The sequence below is a fragment of the Engystomops pustulosus genome, chromosome 6, assembly GCF_040894005.1.
Source record: "Engystomops pustulosus chromosome 6, aEngPut4.maternal, whole genome shotgun sequence".
In the NCBI taxonomy this organism is placed as follows: Eukaryota; Metazoa; Chordata; class Amphibia; order Anura; family Leptodactylidae; genus Engystomops; species Engystomops pustulosus.
In genome coordinates this window covers 155,882,371-155,902,378 of record NC_092416.1, presented here as the reverse complement: position 1 = coordinate 155,902,378, position 20,008 = coordinate 155,882,371, and the positions used below count along the sequence as shown (strand labels likewise).

At 44.3% G+C, this 20,008-nt stretch overlaps 1 protein-coding gene across 3 annotated transcripts in view; it reads left to right on the top strand.

Annotated features, from left to right (window-relative positions):
• The window catches only part of TNRC6C (trinucleotide repeat containing adaptor 6C), a 159,645-nt gene that overhangs the window by 89,043 nt on the left and 50,594 nt on the right, over positions 1 to 20,008 (top strand). For all 3 annotated transcript variants that reach the window (XM_072111986.1, XM_072111985.1, XM_072111984.1), the window contains exons 4-5: positions 16,414 to 16,513; positions 17,171 to 17,192. In XM_072111986.1, the coding sequence (XP_071968087.1) occupies positions 16,414 to 16,513; positions 17,171 to 17,192 (122 nt within the window). The remainder of the gene's footprint in view (positions 1 to 16,413; positions 16,514 to 17,170; positions 17,193 to 20,008) is intronic.

Here is a 20,008-nt window from a genome sequence, read left to right as displayed (position 1 = left end):
AAAATTTTGGCCCCAGTGACAATTGCAGTGAAACATTTTATACTGTAATGGCACAAAGGATTATCAATAAAGCTTCATTACAGACACCTTACAGCTGATTATTGCAATCTGGGAGTATAGTAATAGCATCCAGAGAGCTTCACCAGAGGTCAGAGGGGTCTGTCTGTAACTATGGGTTGTCTGTAAGTTGGGTGTCCTTAAGTAGGGGACCGCCTGTACTCTCTGTGATAATAATGGTTCATGCACATGCCCGTCCATCATATCACATAGACAGATTTCTATACACAGGAACTTAACAAAGAAGTTTTCTGTAGCAGGAAAGCAAGAAGAGATCTAGAAAACCGTGAGGAATTTATACAGAAAGAACTTTTTCTTAAACAAACAATATCAATTACCGTATTTGCTGAAAGTGGACAACCCATTTAAATTGATGTGGTAGATTTCATAGAACTTGTTCAGATAGGATAAATATAAAATATTAAGGCATAAAGAAAAACAGGAAAACTAATTTTTATTAAAACATTTATTAAAGGAAAACTTTTATTACGATGCAGATATTGTAGAATTAGTAACCCCATTCTGCCTCACTCAGTGGTACAACACTGAGTATCTCTGGGGTTCATTGGGAGTCCTCCAGTGTTTCCCTCCAATGTCTTTTTTCATCGTGAAGGTGGTGGGTCTTGACTCCACACATTGGGGCTCATTTACTAAGGGTCCGAATCGTGCACTTTGGTCGGATTTCCCGACGATTTCCTATTTGCCCTGAAATGCCCCGGGATTTTGGCGCACGCGATCTGATTTTGGCGCATCGGCACCAGTTTTCACACGACAGAAATCGGGGGGCGTGGCCGTCAGACAACCCGATGGATTCGGAAAAACTGCGGAATTTAAAAAATTATTTGTGTCACAAGATCAGCACTTACATGCACCAGGAAGAAGAAGGTGAACTCCGGCGGACCTCGGCGCAGCAGCAACACCTGCTGGATGTCGGACGCATGGACCTTAGTGAATCCCGGCAGACCCGAATCCTCGTCGGAGAACACGGAGATCGCGACTGGACCGGGTAAGTAAATGTGCCCCATTGACTCCACACATTGACTCCTGGTTGATTCCCTTACCCAAACACTGTGACTGTTGTATGTAATGGAAACTTTAAGGGGTGGATTAAGACTGGCCTGGTGTATAAATATTATAGCCCCTACAAGTGCAGAATTCACTTCCTATCTATGGTACTTGTTGGTGAATGGAGAATGTTTGTTTCCCTTCTGCCTGCTTTCCTCCTGCGGTTTCAGAACCTTTGATCTTTGTAAAATTAGCAGACAAATGACTAAACATTTTTGTAATTTTTCCCATTACACTTTTTTTTTTAAAAGAAGTATTAACTTGTAATAAACCTAACCAAAATATATTTTATATACATAAACGGTATCAATCGATCGCCCTTCCCCAGGTTCAGCTACAGATGCAGAGCATGCATGTTCTTCTGCAAACTATAAGTTCTGTCTCTCTGCAGCTGTTTCTCCATTCTGCCTTCAGATGACAGGACACACTTCAAACAACTATGTCTTCTGATCCATGGCATTTAATCACAGTTCTAGTGTCATATTAAAGAGGAGAATCTTCCCTTTAATAGCACATCAGAATCGTGATTATAGGTGTCACATATAGGGAGTTATCCACTGTTAAATTTGATGTCAGAAATTGAGAGCTGTATGTAAATATCAAATTTTTTTACTTGCAACTTTTGTGTGGTACATGGAAACACAACACATATTTTAGACTCCAGAACTGTATTTCTAGGTTCAGAAGATACAGCTGTTTGAAGTGGGTCCACTGTCATTTTGTTTGCAACAAGGATGAATATAGCCATGTGACAGTCGTGAAGAAATGATGACAGTTCTCTCTGTCTAAGATCTGAAACGACTTGCATGACAAACAACAGACCTTATTAATGTAATGGGGTGGGGGGTTACTTTGTCTATAAGACTTTTTATTTTTGTTTTCTGTTGAAGGACAGGCATCCAGGTGGATCTCTAGGTTATCATACATTATCATTATCTAACAGAGCTGTTTTCAATTTTTCCAAACTTTGTTCTCTCCTCCATCTGAACACCTGCAGGCTTAGATCCTCCCCCGGCAAGGGTCACAGGGAGTATGTGACACCTCAAAATGGAATTCCAGCTGTGTGCTTGTATCATGTTACTCTTTTAGGCACTTTGACTTGCATTTAAAGGAACAAATTTCAAAGTAAACTTTAGCAATTTTCAAAAAAAATTAAATATTAAAGGACATCTACCAGTAGTTTGACTGATGGTAGATGTCCAGCATTACATTATTTTATGCACTGATTGGAACTGTTCTTAGTGCATTTAACAAATATGTAAATGAGCCAGAGGTGATGTCAATAGCCCCATTTTAATTTATGCACGCCTGCGGTAACAGTGGCCATGGAGCTAGAGAGTTACCCTTTGCTCTCCACGCCCCGGCTCTGAAGTCACCAGCCAGCTCCTAGCTCCTTTGTTGATTATCCATTGGCTAAATGAGTTTATGGGGTGCGGCATGTCCAACGTCTACCCACCGAGGGCTTGACCCTGGCGTGGGGGCAGCTGGAATCCCAGGTTAATGAGTGGCTGGTTTGTAGCAAAATCTAGCGCCAAATTCATATCACGGTGGCTTGGTCCGGGTGAACAGGCCTCATCCATGCCCATAAAAGCCAGAGAAATGCAAGAAAAGGAGACGTGTAGCATCCCCCGGTAGACGGTGAAGGGAAGCCTTCTGATGTAAGCAGAAGCAGTCAGGGATTGCACATGGAGACAGGGATGATGAACATAAACTCACAGGGGGATATTTATCATATGCCGGCGCTCGTGTTGAGGTGTACATTGTGTTGTGTAAAAAATTTATGGCAAAAAGTCTATGGACCAATGACTGGCATGAAAGCACAATTTCCATATAACATATGTACTGGCATCAACCTCTGTCCGTAGGGTATGGCTACGATGCACTGATTTTGTCACAGTGGTTTATGCTTACTGGCTGCCTTGATTCTGCACCACACCGAGCAGTTTCCTGCAGCTATGCTGTGGTTCTTCAGTAATAAACTCGCAATTATTGACTTTGTTCCTATCCAATCACCTTCTGGATGAGATTGTGATTCTGTTATAAGCTCTTCCTTGTCAATCTTCTATGCTTGCTGTAGATCTAATTTGTTCCTGCTCTTTAGGTATTGTTTTCTCTGATATCTGTATTCTGTTTTTCTAACCTTCTGCCTGTATTCAGACTATCTTTCTGCCTTGCAATTTTGTACTGCGTTGCCCTCTTTCTTGTGACCCAGCTCTGTTTACCATTCTTTTCCTGACTGTTTTGTCTTCTCTTTGTCTCCACGCATTTTGCATTTTGGCATAGGGAGGACAAGTTTTCCTTACAGCTAGGGTTTGCAAGCCATGGAAAGTTGGGAAGGGGGTTTAGCCTCTTTGTCTACAGTTCCAGTCTGTTCCCAGAGCTTGCATTACACATAAATTACAAAATATTTTATGTTCTGGGTTATTTGTGAATTAACTTTGTGGCTTCCTTTTTCTTTCTTTCTGGAACTTCATTTTATTTTTAATATCTTTTTATAATGCAGAAATTGGGGCACATTTACTTACCCGGTCCCGCAGAGTTCACCGAAAGTGCATTGTCCAACGATAATGCACTGTGCCGTGATTCACTAAGATCATGCACCCGATATCCTGCATGTGTTGCTTCCCTGCTCAGGTCCGCCAGAGTTCGCCTTCTTCTTCATGGTGCATAAAAGCGCATTGTCTTGCAACACAATTAGAAAGTTAAATCCTGCGCTCAGGACGAATCTGTCGGATCATCCGACGACACCCATCCCCCCCCCCCCCCCGACACAATCCCAGCTCAGACACCTGTTAAATCCCTGTCCAAGCCGTGGAAATCCCGAAAACGGTGCAAAGTCCAACGGAAGTATGATCTGTGACCCTTAGTAAATAAGCCCCATTGTGTTTCTCTCTTTATTTTTAATTTAATTTTTGTTATTAAATTGTGGCTACCTTTTGAGTATCAGTCACTTTCTATTGATAAGTTATTTTTCTTTTCAAATAGTAAAATCTATGTTATATAAAACAATAAAAGAACATTTAGCCGAACTGTGAAGTTCTTATTTTTCTTGTGTGTAAAGTACAGTTACACACACTATTCCCAAAATATCTAAAAGAAAAAAAAAGTAAGGAAAAAAGCATCCTTCCTTTGGAATAAAACTGTTGGAGGAATTTTCTCTTCTTGGAGCCAGTGGGAACACTGCCACTAGCGACTTGTAACCTTTAGTAGGAAGTGGAGAGACAGCTGGCAGAACACAAAGCATACAAATACAAACCAGAGAGTGCACTGAGATTGAGAGGTCAGACACAATAGGAAGAATGTAGTGAAACAGATATTAACAGTGTATATAAAGAGGGGTATATAAAGAGGTTTGTTTGAGATCGGATCAAAAAATAAAATTTGGCTGAAGAATTACACTTCAATTTGTTAAATACCTTGAAGTAGGGAGACTAAAACACTCAAAATTTTAGAGACTCTTATACTGTTCCAGATTTGTCACATTGGGGAACATTTACTAAGGGTCCGCGGACCACATTTCCATCGGGTTTCCCGAATATTTCCAATTTGCGCCGCCTTTAACAGGGGCTTTTGGCACATCACGATCAGATCAGATTTTGGTGCAATCACGCCGACTTTCATGTGACACAAATCAGGGGGCTGGCCATCGGACAACCCGACTGATTCAGACTAAGCGCGGGATTTCAAATTCAAATTGTGTCACACGACATGCACTTATTTACACCGGGGACCTCAGCGGGGAAGTGACACATGCAGGATATGGGCAGACAATCTTAGTGAATTGCGCCGGACTTCATCCTCGTCGGACAGTCCGGATCGGGGATCAGGCCAGGACCGGGTAAGTAAATGTGCCCCAGTGTCTGATACTGGTGGATAAATTGTTGGCACTTTAAGCAAATTAGACCATACCCGCTTTACCTGAAGCCACATCCCTTTCATATCTAAACCTCAAACTACAGGATGGTGGAGCCGGATGCTGCCGGGTTCCCTGCTTCACCATTATGTTCAACTCTGTCTGTGCCTGGGAGACGGAGAGTGGAAATTTAGCTCCCAACACCTGGCACAGCAGGATAGATGGTAAGTGTGTAACAAGAATCCAAAACACAAATTATACTAGAAGTAAGGAACATTCTGCTGTGTAAATTGTCAAGGGCCAGAATGACTAACAAGGGCTCTTGTTACCCCCATGTAGGCAAATAAGATAGTTGCAATGATTTGCATTCGAAGAAGCGCTCGCTCTTAATAATAGCATCTAGAGTTAGCAAACAAAAGCTAATCTAAACCAAACAAATCTAAATATATTTCATTAAAGTTAATTTTTCTTGCCACTTTTCAAATCTCGCAAGTGCTCTCGAAAGCATCTGATATTTATGTAAATTTTATCAGCTGACAGCAGTGTTTAGGGGTGGAGTTGGGCAGGGTGGTGAGATGAGCTGTACGTTTGTGGTGTATTATGTTTTGAGGAGAAAAATGTTCATAGACATCAACTGGGTGATTCGAAAAAAATCAGTTGAGATGTTTTTGGTACAGTTTATGCCATTCTTTACTATTATTTACTTTGTATAGGGGGTCTTCAGTGGGTGTGATACATGCCATACTGATACCAACCATTTTGGATCCAGTGGAGCAATCCTGGATTTTGGGATTGTTCTCTTTCATATATCTCTTTCATATATCCTATGGGGGTCTTATTGGGCTTGGGTGGTATGTCCCAAATTTTCAGAATCTAATTCTCCCACAACTGAATATAATGGTAAAGCTGTCAGCGCTCTGGTCTACCACCCTGCTGGTGGAGTATTAGACTTATTTATTTCATATCAATATGAGGGAGGAGGGTAAGTGGCCACAATAGGAGGGAGAGATTTTAAGTTTAAGGTAAAACAAACAGGATGGGGGCTGCATAAAGGGCAATATAACTTTAGGGCCACAGTGGGGGAAGTAAGGGAGGTCATTATACAGTGGGGGGCCCTCAAGAATTATATTATAAACTGTCCTTTAGTGAGGGCATTATACAGAGTGGGGGCCATGAGTGAGAGTAATATACTGTGTTGACTCCTCAGAGGCGATTTTATGGTTTTGGGGCCCCTAAAAGAGGGGATAGGTGTGTATTTCCACATTAGTAATAATTCTTTATTTATATAGCGCCTATAGATTATGCAGCACTGCACAGAGCTTGCCAAATCGGTCCCTGTCCCCCATGGGGCTCACAATCTAATCAACCTACCAGTATGGTTTTGGAATGTGGGAGGAAACCAGAAGACCCGGAGGAAACCCACACAAACACCATACAAACTCTTAGCAGATGTTGACCTGGTGGGACTTCAACCCAGGACCCCATCGCTGCAACGCAGAAGTGCTGCCCACTACACATCTCACTTAACTTTATGGGGTCATGAAGACTCTGAGGGCCACACACAATGGTGAGGTATTAGGAACCAAGGAGGAGCAGGATGAAAACCCTTCACCCCTCAGTGTACTGTGCCCCAGCAGTCCATTTCCTCTAAACTAGTTAAACTGGAGACTTAGGCTGCATTCACACTGACGTATGCCCGCACGGCTACGGCCAGGTGAGCATACGTCCAGCGCCATGAAGAGGAGTGATGACCCCTCCCCTCATTACGTACTGGCCGTAACAAGGGGAAAGATAGGACATGTCCTATCTTTTTCCCGTGTACGCAGTGGTATGGTGCCACACGTGTGCAGCACCGTATCACTCCTTTCGGCCATTGCCGTCTATGGGGGAGGCTTGCGGCCATACATAGGTCCCACTACGGTTGTGTGAATGTAGCCTAAGTGAAGTTTTTATTTCATAGACAAAACTTTTCTCCCCTCAATCCCCAAAAGTCCCAGTAATTTGCAATGCGATGTAAATTTGTCCTGTGCGTCATAGACTGCTGTGAGAAATACTCACTTAAAGCTAAAAGGACGAGTAGAAGCGGAAAGACGCCAGGAGACCACGGGGTTGTGACCGGATGAGGGAAGCATTTTGTTAAAGGGGATTTTCACATAATGTTATAATCTTTTTTTACATTTTCTGTCAATAACTTTGTGTTTGTTTTTCTCTTTGTGTGAGAAGAGAATACGACAAGCTCTTTTTATAACATTTTTATGTTGGCCCGGTGTCAAAAAAATCTGCAATTCTGACACCTTTTTATCATTTTTTTTTTTTTCCATTTCAAATAACTAAGTTTATGATTTTTATTTGGTCAACAGCAAAAAGACAGGTGAGAGGGAGACAGAAAAAAAATTACTAAAATTTTTATCAACAGAATTAATATGTTTTTTATTTCAGCTCGGAATTTTGTATTGTGAACATTCCTTAATATATGATACGATAAAATGGGGGAAATATATTGTGACTGTAAATAGTCATGACTATGAAAATGCGTCTTTTCTGATCAAAAACACCTCAGAGAAGGCAGTTTCCACACTAGATATGAAGATAATGAAAGCTAAACTGTGATTGGTTGTCACTATGAGTGTGACAGTATAAGAGTCTATAGACTTCAGCTACAGAACTGGTGGTGATTCTGTCAGATGATTCCCTCAGGAGCCATCTGCGCATGCGCACCACGCCATCTGTTGAAGCTGTCAACTGGGGACGAAAAAAAAACATAAACAACTCACAAACCCCGCCCCTTATAAGGCGGTTGGTGGGCGGTATCGAACTCCCTTCTCTCTGCGCTTTAGTGTCCCGCCCACATTCTGAGCGTTCTGTCAATCACACAAGACGCGTCGTTTCTTGCCTACAGCACGGAGTCTCCGCCCTCCCGGGGGTGGGGTAGAACTTGGCAGCCAATGACATGTTACGAAGAAGCCGAGGTCATTTGCCTAGCCGAGCCCCCTTCGCTTGGCTTCTTGTCAGTTAGCAACAAAATGGCCGCGGCTGCCCATTTTCTGCCTCCCGTCAGCGGAACAGCGCGAGCGCTCTGAGGGGACGAGGAGAGGAGCGAGCAGCTGCCCGCCGCCCCAGGCCCCGCACACACCTGGAGGAGGTGACGGAGCCCCGCGCCGTGTCCCCGGGGAGAGGAGCGCACGGCGGTGCTCCCCGTCCTTCCTGCCTCCCTGGATTCCGCCCGCTTTCCCCGGAGATCCCCCCTCCTCCTCCGCCTGACACCGACCGGCCGGAGGGAACCGCCATCCGCCAGCGGGGGGAGCCGAGAGCAGGTACCCGGGGCCGGGGGGAGGGAGCGGGGGCGAGCGCTGTCACTGGGGAGTATTCACACTGTGCGGTTACTGCTGCCGCCTGTAGGGGGCAGAGCAGAGCCTGGGGGGCTATCACCATCCACAGAACTAGTGCAGAACTATAGATTTATCCCTAAAAGATGATAAAAATAATCACTTCTACCCTAAATCTCACCACCCTATTAGTGTGATACATGGGAGGAGGAGATGATATATCTGGGCCCTATATCCTATGGGGTCATCATTCGTCTCATATGTATGAATGGAATTTGCCACATCCGACCTCGGGCGCCTCCCAGGGTTGTAAATGATGGATCTGTGGTCCGTTTTCTGCGTAACCTGATGCTGAGTCTCATGTCCGTGTAAACCCGTCTGCTCCGTTTTAGTGGCTCCGCATTTATCCGGCTGCTAAATGTCACTGACCTGTCCCAGCCCCTTAGAGGCTCCCATGGTGCCTGATCCGCAAATATGGATGACGCCCGTGTGACATCCGTTTCTTTCAGGGTCCCAGAGTCTTCTGTAGGAAGTCCTGAGCCACGGACACGGCATAAACTTTGGGGGTGACCCTTGTAACGTACAGGGTCGGACAGACCCTTTAATTCTACTTGTTATGGGTTTATAGTTAGTTAAAGGGATCCTATAAGTTTATATATCCACACAGATCCCTGTTATTCCTCCTACCATCTGGGGGTTACTGACCGGAATGAATCTGATTGGATCCTATCAGGGCTGGCGCTGTCCGCCAGGAACTATAATGGAGGAATCGGTTTGAAGAGATGATGCTCCTGATTTACTGTTATAATTTTAATATTTCGGCAACTGAAAGTGCCCTGAGAGGTCGGGATAAGATTAGAATAAGAATTTGGGAATTCCCCATTCATTACTATGTGATTTAAAGGGATTGTCCAGACAGAGTTAATACAAGCGGCTCTGCTCATGACCTGTTGTGTGAGTGATGGCTTCCCCTTTAAGAAGTGACGCTGGTGTATCTCTAGTGAGCGCTGTTTATCTGTGGCTGTGTGTAATCTAATCCCAGCATTATTGGGTTAAAGGTTATTTGGCCTCGGGCGATCCCATGTGACTGGGCGATTCCAGTGGGGAAATAGTTAATTTTTACATTTCCTTTCCATTATTTGTGTACCATACATGGGCGGGTGTTCATATGGGGGAGACGCAGGGTCTGAATGTGGACCCCCAAAGACTTGCTGACAAGGGCAAAGCACGCCCCCTTGTGGCTCTTCTGTGACTTGCTGTATCCTCTAATGGTTATATCCTACTACTGGTTACTGGGGATGTCCAAAAATGTATCAAAAACTAAAATCCTCTGCTGACCCCGCTCGGTGCCCCATAGATCTGTATTTGGATGGCACCTGACTACCACAGCCAATCACTGGCCTCCGTGCTGGGGGCAGCGGTCTGGGGCACAGAGGTCATGTGTGTAGAAAGAACCTCATTGCTCATTTCGGTTCCAGGGGATGGAGGACTGAAGAGGGGATTTATTATACATTGCACATTTATTTTCTTTAAATTACCGTAGATTTTTCTTTTTCTATTTGGTCACCTCTTGCCCTCTAGAAAGTTTTTTTTATTTTATTTTTTTAATTGGAATTTTTTTAAAAAAACCCCTTTTCATTTATCCGCTGTAGCGGCGTACGCCTTGGGTTCTTTCATTTATCTTTCTCTAGGAGTTTTTATAATTATTCAGGAGACCGGTTTTTGGAGGCAGGAGGACATTTGGAGCACTGGAGGGGGTGGGGGCTTCCTTGCTCCACTACATACTACCTGGCACCCATATGTTGCCCACTATTGCTGGCACTTTGCACTATAGGAGTAGTAGTTCATGATTTTTACTGATTGTTGAGATGATGGCTAATTCCCATTGTCGTCCGGTCACATGGATGCTCCAGTGCATGTCGTGGGTCTCCGGGGATTTCTATGGTTTACTATGGTAGCAGTCGGTTTTCCAGTGTGACATCTACCGGTCCGGGGGGGAGGCTATTCATGAGCAGGGATGATTGAGGAAAGTATAAAGCCTTAGAGTGATGTGAGGAGCAGAGATAAGGTGCTACAGAGCCGCAGATCACTGCCGGAGGAAGTTCCCTTTCCTGTGCCTCTGTCTCGCTGCCCCTGTCACTGGTTCTTATAGTTTCCATTGTCTGAGGCTAAAGTTACACCAAACTACGACCATACATGATATATGGTGCTACGTGGGCAAATAGAAAACCCTCTAGTAAGAAATAAAAGGGATTTGTTATTTAATTTTCACTCAAAATGGAGACATTTGTAAGACATTCCCTTAAAGGAAATCTACCATCAAAATCCATCATGATAAACCAGGGGCATATCTCATAGATCCAGGCACAGTGACTGTGGTAATCTTCTTATATTTGTTATCCCTGGTCTCCTTCAACTTTTAAAATTATGCAAACGAGCCAGAAGGCTTTTGGGGGTATTACCAGAGTGCCTCCATGATGTTGCTTCACAGGCTGTTACACTGTGCAGGAGCACTTCTCCCCTCCCACTATGCGATTACAACAGGTTGAGCGAAGTTGGCGTGCAGGCGTCACCTCAGTTACAGTGACAAGTGCTCTCTTCTTATGGTATAGCACTGTGCAGGCTACTCCCGGTACCCCGGGTATCCTGTCAGGCTACCGCTCCATTGGCTTCCTGGACTTTGACTCTGCCCATGACTGTGTATGGGGAGTGTGAGCCAGCCTCAACTTTCCTCGTAGACTTCTACTGTGCACTGTCTCGGCACTCCCCACGCTGGTGTTCGAAAATCTGGACAGGAATAGGACTGGCGGCCACTTGGCACGTTCACGGCGTGGTGCGACACTGTGCACAATAGAAGTCAATGGGGTTGTGAATTGGCTGCCGTATTCCTGACCAAGAGTGATGCCACACGTGGCGTTTTCAGTCCGTTTAAAAACGCAATGGCTTTTATAGTGCATCTGTTTTTGACCGTTTACCATGCGTTTGGCAGCTTAGAACCTGTTTATCTTAATATATCTCACAGCAGCCATTCACGTGGTAAACGGTAAAAAAAATGCACCAAAAACTCCACGTGTGGCATCACCCTAAATCATGACGCCAAATATATGGTCATGTGCATGAGGCTTAGCCCTGTAGCGCCCTCAGCTGGTCACATGTCGACTACTCAAACGTATTCCCTTTCCTTATTGGTGGGAAGCCACATATTGGAGCTGGCGTAGCCGCTTGTTCTTTGCGCGGTATCTGGTTATTACTGGCGAGGAAAATGCATCAACGCCGTCGGCACCTGGCAACGTGGCACGTTCTAAAATAGTCTCAAAATATTTAAGAAAGCAGATGGCAGCTGTCTCAACACGAGGGAGGTATCATTTCACACCTGGCTGCCTTTATAGGGGGTTTCCTATATGAAGAAGAAAAAATAAAAATCTTTCTCTTACTAGTATCAGATAATCCGCATCAAATCCAGACATTGTTTGCAATGTATTTTTTTTTCTGACGGCACCTAATTTCAAGCAAAAATCTGCTGAGTTTTTTTCCCTCATCCCGTAGATCACGATGTAAAAAAAAAAATCGTAAGTCAAAATTCATAAGAACGGACAATAAAAGTGACACGCTTACTGTATTTATTTTCCAATTTGAGAAACCATTTCCATACTTTTTAATTTTTTTATAAATACTTCTGTATTATGCTGCGGGAATTTCCCCAACAATATCCATGTGTAAGATCAGCAAATCTGTCACGTGTGCAGATAGTTTCATGCAAATCTACCACCAAAATGGAGCATGGCGGAACCAGGGACACTTGCTCATATATCCAGGCACAGTTCTGCTAGTTGGCTTCAGAGGCTCTGGTGGGTGTTTCCAGAACCCCTCTGTGCTGCGGATTCATAGGCTGAGCGGATAAGCAGGACATCTCCCCTCCCTTGTATAATCTAGCTGCAGCAGGAGGCAGACCTGCTCTGCTCACTGTAACAGAGCCACTCGTGTTCATTCGCATAATTATAAAAGTTGATTTTAGGTATTGTAAATCAAGCACACGGGCTCCATAGGCGTTAATGAGGCCTGGAGCCCCTCGTGTTCATTTGCATGACTTTTTTTTTACTTAAAAATAAGGGCATAAGAAGCTAATAGAAGAGCAGATCCTGCCAGGGCCACACACCAGTATATCGGTGTGCATGGTTTGCGATACTTTCTCCTGGTGGTAGATGTCTTTTAAGTTCTGAACTATTCTAATCTGCTCCATCTATGTCTTCATGGTAGACGGTGGCTCCCGGCCGTGTTACCGGTTACACAGTGCTGTAATGCTTCCTTCTTCTTTTATACAGACGGGTGGCATTAGTTTTATACCTAGTTATACTGCGGTTACACATGTCTAACAAGTCTAACCTCTCCCACATGTACATATTGTCTGCTATGTGATTATACACCCCACCCCCATCATGCACATTGTGCACACCTTGTTTATACGCTATGTAGATGTTATTGTGTTCTATTATGCCACAATTACACTGATTGTCCTTGCACTGCACTTTTGTTCTGACCTAAAAACTAATTGGTGCCATCTGTCACTCATTCAAAATAATAGCAGTCAGATTGTGGGACATATTTAAGTCATGAGATGACCTTAAGGAGAACCTGGCATCAGGAATGTGACTTTTAGCTGGTGATGAGTTCCAGTAGCCTATACTAAGCCGATTTTACAAATGCCTTTGTCAGCATTCTGTATTGATTTCAGTACTCTATAATAGTTTATTTTACATTACTTGGCTCTCTGCCAGCAGCGTGTGGTGCGGAGGGCAGCAGTATCCTGTATCTCCTCATGCATTCCTCTTCTCCTCAACACCATCCCTCCCTGCTACTGACAGGGAGCCAGGTAATGTGAATTAAACTTGTATAAACTGCTGAATTACTGCCAAAGGCATTTTTAGAATCGGTACAGCATAGGCCAGTGAAAGCGAACCTTTTGGAGATAGAGTGCCCAAACTGCAACCAAAACCCGCTTAAATGTTGCAAAGTGCCAACATGACATTTTAAGCAGTAACTTACTGATCCCTGCTGTGTCACAGGTTTCAATCGTATTGGCGTCCAATACAATAGAAAGATAGAAAGATCATTGAGAAATTTGGATTGTAGCTTCCCTCCAGGGTCCCCTGAAAAGTTAGAATCAGGGTTCCCACAGCAAGAGCTCCAACACTAATCTATCACTATCCACACCTTCTCGCTCCTCCTGTATCCCTGGCAGCCAAGGATGTTGCTATAAAATGGCGCTGAGCATGGCTCTTCCTGGGCTGTATTGGGCCACAGGAGAAAGCCTTGAGTCCTGGCTAGCAAAATCTGTGTTGGGGTGAAAGCTTGGGTGCCCACAGAAAGGGCTCCGAGTGCCACGCCTGGCACCCGTGCCATAGGTTCGCCACCACTGGCATAGGCTATTGGAACCCGTCATCAGCTAAAAACGACATTCTTGGTGACAGGCTCCCTTTAAAATCTTCAGTATGACCATCGCTACATAGTCTAATTTAACATATCCATATGTTTATGGTGTCTGAGTAAGACCCAGTTCACGGTGGCCATTTTTTTTTACATTCAAGGCCATGGGAATGGGTGGTAAACAGAAGGCATCCGTACGTACGGTTCGGGGTAAATTTGGCCTAACCATAAGGTTGTTCTTGCTCATTTTTGGCTCTGCTAAGATCTCATGTTGGGCTGGTGACTGTACATAGAAGTCTCTGGAGAAGAGGTGGCTCGTTGTCACCTGATGATCTACAGATTGAAGGGGGCTCTGACCATAATCCTGCCTGTCACAGTACCCCGTCTTTAGTCGGTGGGCTATGGCTATTCGGCGGCTTTCGGAGCCATCTATGTTTTCGCTCCTGTGATGTGGTTGGGGAGAGCCTGGGCCTGGAAGTCTCTGCACATACACATTGTGAAGCCTTCAGTTGTCCTAGAAGCTTCCTGGGCAGCAATGGGGCAGGTCTTCTCCTTGGGCAGCATGCTCACAGTGGTGTGGTGGATCTGGGGAGTTCTCTGAGACAACACAAGCACAGGACCTGCTTACCCATAATTCCTTGTAATGTGCTCCATTGTCCATTACAAGTTTCTGTCGTATCTCAGGAACAGCTTTCAGAGCAAATAACTAATATCGCTGTGCTCTACAACACGCTGCCTGCAGATAGGACACTGTCAGTGATGGGTCATGCGGTTCTCACGGGTGGATGACTGGAGTCTGCTCTTTCCAGAGAGCCAAGAGTCACACCCCAGGTTTAATAGCTCTACCCCTGTCTCATGACCACACCCCTTTTAACCTAAACATTTTAGGCTAGAAGTGGAGTGGGGATGGATGGTCGACCAGCTGAAAACCACTCCCTATAAAAGAGGGAGCCATTCAGGTTTCAGAAGAGCCAACTCTGCTCCTCCTGCTCGCTTGCTGCCTACAGATAGGACACTTTACAATCTGCTCATCTCCTCCTGCTCTATAATATGCTGCCTGCAGATAGGACACTGCGTACAATCTGCTCAGCTATCTGATCAGCTGCTCCTGCTCTATAACATGCTGCTTGCAGATAGGACACTATGTACAATCTGCTCAGCTCCTCCTGCCCTATAACATGCTGCCTGCAGATAGGACACTGTACAATCTGCTCAGCTCCTCCTGCCCTATAACATGCTGCCTGCAGATAGGACACTATGTACAATCTGCTCAGCTCCTCCTGCCCTATAACATGCTGCCTGCAGATAAGACACTATGTACAATCTGCTCAGCTCCTCCTGCCCTATAACATGCTGCCTGCAGATAGGACACTATGTACAATCTGCTCAGCTCCTCCTGCCCTATAACATGCTGCCTGCAGATAGGACACTATGTACAATCTGCTCAGCTCCTCCTGCTCTGTAGTAAGATGCCTGTAGACTGTGCTGCATTGTCATAGTGACAGGTCCCTTTGAAGCAGATTGTAAGCCCTAGACTCCAGTCTATGTCAGTAAACCAGTTAGTATTTACAATGAGGGATTGTAGCGGGGGCTGGGATTAGGAGCCTGGCTTTTCCTGTGGTGGTTTACAAGCATGAAGGACCCTTGAGAGCCAGAGAAAGCTATTTGAGCGGCCTTATGGCATGTTTATGGCTGACTGCCCAGATTGGATTCCCCTTGTACGGTGCTGGAGTCTGGTGATTGCTCTGGAGGGTTGCAGAAGGTGCAACCTATTTAACGATTATCTGAAGCACAAACAGGAGCATTGTACATCCCTGCAGCGCATGATTGTGTGCATGACGTGGGGCTTATCACCTTCATCCCCTCATGTGACTACTGCCAAGCTCCATCTATACATCCGATGACCTCCATACAGATAGTAACTATCATATGGATCCCCCACCTGGAGAAAATTGGTGGTCTTTTTTTTTTTTTTTTTTGTCTTGCCAAATCCCTCTGTTCTAACCAGAGACTATAGACTACCAGTGTCTGACAGTGGCTCTCACTAGTAAAACATGGCTCATCTGAGCTATAGGAATAGCTTTTATGTGGGAGGGGGGGGGGTCAGTCCCCTGGAAGTTCAGATTTTAGATATGCAGGGCTTTTGTGTAGAGTCTCCTTTTTGATTTAGGATTTGAAGGTATTAGAAAATGGCATACAGTTCACTTTACGTCTTCTAAGGTGCTTTATTATAGTACAGAGCGCCCTGTATAACCCCCTCCATATGTCCTATTAGAACTTGTAGATGCCGTATACATCTCCTATGATAAAGAGAGCAGCTTCCTCTCTAGTGTACCCGGATGGCATTTATATGGGCATCCTACAGGCTGGACATCTCATAATAATATGTTACTCACCAAAACTATCCGGTGGGGGGGGGGGGGGGGGGGGGCTGGTAGTTGTGAGTGGTCCATAAGTTTCTCTTCCAGAAAACAGTGATGAGGTGATGGGGGGAGAAAAATGAAAACTTGCTTTTTCACCAAGGGTTAAATAGATGTAGCCAAACCAAAAATGTTATATAAAAGTATAGTATTTAAGTAGAGGAGCATCTGCCTGGCCTTTCTATGTCGCCATCCTGTGATGAACCCTTCTCATCTCTCCGATGATGTACAATGATTTTTTTTTTTTTTTTTCCCCTCTTTTTCTTAGGGACATAGAGCCAGAGACTCAAAAAGAGGAACATTTGATGGAAGAAAAGAAAAAGAAAAAGCAGGAAGAAAAGAAGAAGAAGGAAGGTGCCCAGAAAAAGGTCAGGGGTGATTTTATTTGTTTTTGGACATTTTGTATTTGGCAAGTTCACCCCTCTAATTAGAATGCCACCTCCCTGAGGGTAGCGGGCCTGAGGCTGCTGGAAGTGGATGGGAAACGCTCTCAAGACGCTGGGAATGTTTAAGGTTCTTATAGAGCGCAAAGGAGGCAATTAGCAGGAGAGCGGCCATTGTCTGAGCCTACAAGTGCCACGAGTGCTCTCCGATGCCCTCCTCCTCCTGAGTCTCAGCGTCCGGCTCTCACGTCTCTCTGCGATTCTCACTTTCGGACTTAATTTTTGCTCTTCTTTTCTCGAATTTCTTTCTTTCTGTGTTTTTTTTTTTTTTGTCTGTATTTCTTCATTTTCTGTCACTTTTTTCCTTTCTTTCTGCTATTCTCTTCTTTCTGTCTTGGTTGCTCTGGCTCTTGCCATCCCTTTCCTCTGTCTGATGTTGTCTTTCCTATTTGCCCTGTTCCCATTAGTCTCTGCGCTGCATTCTCTCTCCTGTGTCTCCTCTGCCTGACGTCTTGTGTTCTTTTTTTCTTCCATCCTTTCTATCTGTTGCTTTTTGTCTCTCTCCCAGTCTGACTTGCTCAATCTTTCCCATATTTTTTTTACCTTTAATGTAAAAAATTGTTATCTTTCTTTCTGTTTCAGGCTGCTGAACAAAAAACCAAAGGTTAGTGAGAATCTGCCTCTTCCAGCGTTTGTCGATGTCTTGTGAGATCCCTCGCTGCTGAGTTTCAATCTCGCCGTCTGCTTGTCTGACACTGCCGAGAATGGGGTCCCTGCACTCATTGAAATTCACTGGCAGTACGCGGACGCTGAGGGTGCCTGCAGCCTTCATGCTTGTGTGCCTGCCATTTTCTCCTGTATCAGGCCATCCATCTTCTTGCACGTTTCATTCACATTGAACTTCAGCCCCATGCAGGGCCTTAAGTTTCCTAAGTGAGCGAATAGATGCAGAATAACCATCCGCCTGACAGTGAATGTTTAGGGAAACCACTTCCTCCTATTGATTTATTTCATAAATGGCTCAATTATTATTCAGATTTGCTTTTTGTTTTAAACTAATGTGTGTGGGTACACATACACACATACACAACGCTTAGGACCCTTTTACACAACAGCCCCTGATCTCTGGCCATACGCTGTACAGCAGCGTGGTCAGTGGTTTGTACAAAGTATTATTGTTATGGCCTTGCAACTGGTCAAGGAAATAACAAACTGATAGGTGGGTGTCTGACTGCTGGTACCCCCACAATTGCAAAAACTGCGCCCCCAGTTCACAAAAACGGTAATTGAATGAAGCGTTGGGTCGAGCATGAGTCAGTAGTCAATACATGGGGGAGGGGGTGTAGGAAATTGCTAATACCTTAGCACTATGCTCAGCCATTTCCGATGCTTTCATAGAATTTAATGAAGTGATTGGACACATATTTTACCTGCTTCTTTATTCATTTACTGAGAGTAGGACCCCCTTATATTGAACTGCAAGGGTAAGTTATTTTCGTTGATGGGGAAGGGGGGGGGGGGGTCACAACACTGGGACCCACACAGATGACATTGTTTTCCCTAACACCAGGCTCAGTTGCCTAAAGTGGTTGCAGTCAGTGGCACTTCTGCTCTCCAGTGACATCACATGGTCGGGCATTCCCTTGGGGCTGAGCTGCGATACCATCTCCTACAGACTTGGACACCCTATTACAATAAACCTATTTTTATGTCATTTAACTTTTTAACATAAATTGAATAAAAAAAAAATCAGGCAGATGATAATAGTGAACTTTGTAATATACTTTCTTTTTTTTTAAAAAAAAGTATTTTTGTGTCCGTCTTTTTCATTGGCCTTTCTTCCTTATTTCAGAGGTTTGTGTTAACCAGCTTTTGGTTCTGTATTCACTGACAGCTGAGAGATAAAGAAACCTGATAAAGTGTCTAATAGCTTCACTCTCTACAGGGAAATATTCTTTAGGTAGGGAAAGTGTTCATCTTTGCCTCCCTTTCCTTATCTCTGTGCTGTGTACAGGACTTCATACACTGCTCTCTACAGGAGAAGAAAGAAGGAAAAAAGGCACAGCGAAGCTGCTTTATGTAATGAAGTATATTTCAGAGTTTACTCTTTACACCTGCTCTATTCATGCCTATAATAAAAATACAATTTGTTTCAAAGGTTTGTGATCCTATTAACGTTAAGATGAGGCATGGGCAAATGAGCATCAGTGGCACGGACCAGTTTCTTGTGGAAGAAACGGGGTATATACAAATTTTTTTTTTATTAAAATACTATCATTTACACACACTTCTTCTTTTCGCCCACACTGTATCACATGATTTGATCCTGGTTTGGCAGAACTTCATAAGACCCTGTTGTTCTAGATGGAGGCAACTAGAGAATGTGTGATCCATCTTTTCTAATAATAATATATATATTATATACACAGATTATGCAGCGCTGCACAAAGCATGTCAAATGGGGCTCACAATCTAAACAACCTAACAGTATGTTTTGGAGTGTGGGAGGAAACCGGAGTACCCGGAGGAAACCCACACAAACACGGAGAGAACATATAAACTTTTTGCAGATGTTCTTCTGTTGTGTGTGTGTGTGTTTTTTTTTTTTTTTTTTTTATATAAATGTTCTTCATTGAAATGTTAGTCTAAACTCTCCTTTCCTGTGTGAACCTGGTCCTACGCTGGTGTATTTTCACCCCCGCCAACCGAGATCTGTGACTATCATGGAAACAAACCATGGAAACATGGTGCCTGCTCTGATTATTTCCATGGTGACTGATATTTGCCACAAAAGGCCACATCTCAATCTGTGAATTATAGCAGCAATATGGACGGGTTGGTCAACCTTGGCTTGTTTTTATTCTGAACAAATTTATCCAAGAATTATGATCGTAGAAGAGTTTTTTTGTGCACCGCTGCTAGAGAATGCAAAGTACTAACCAGTCTGTATCTCCATGTCTGTGTAATGAAGAGGCTGCAGCGCCCACTAGAAGTAGCCTTGAATCCTACCTGTACATTGAATACTAGTGCACTTACATGGCCAGTAGTCCACTCAATTTCATGAGGCTGCCTTAAAGGGGTTCACAATCTTATCGGTGGGAGTCCGACTCCTAGGACCCCACCAATCACAAGATCGGGGTCCTGTTCTCACTGATTGATCGAGTGGCAGGTTGTGAATGAGTCCTGCTGTTCCATACTCTAGTCCAGTGATGGCGAACCTTTTAGAGACCGAGTGCCCAAACTACAACCAAGACCCAATTATTTATCACAATGTGCCAACACAGAACTTTAATTTGTGATTTATACTCCCTTCTCTGTCACAGCTGTCATTGATACTAGCCCCTGAGGACACCAATAAAGCAGAAAATAGAAGAAATTTGGATGATCATTGTAGCTTCCTTCCAGGCTCCCATAAACGGGAAGAATTGTCAGGGCTGGAGCAGGAGCTACAATGATAATCCAGATCTGTCCACACCTTCC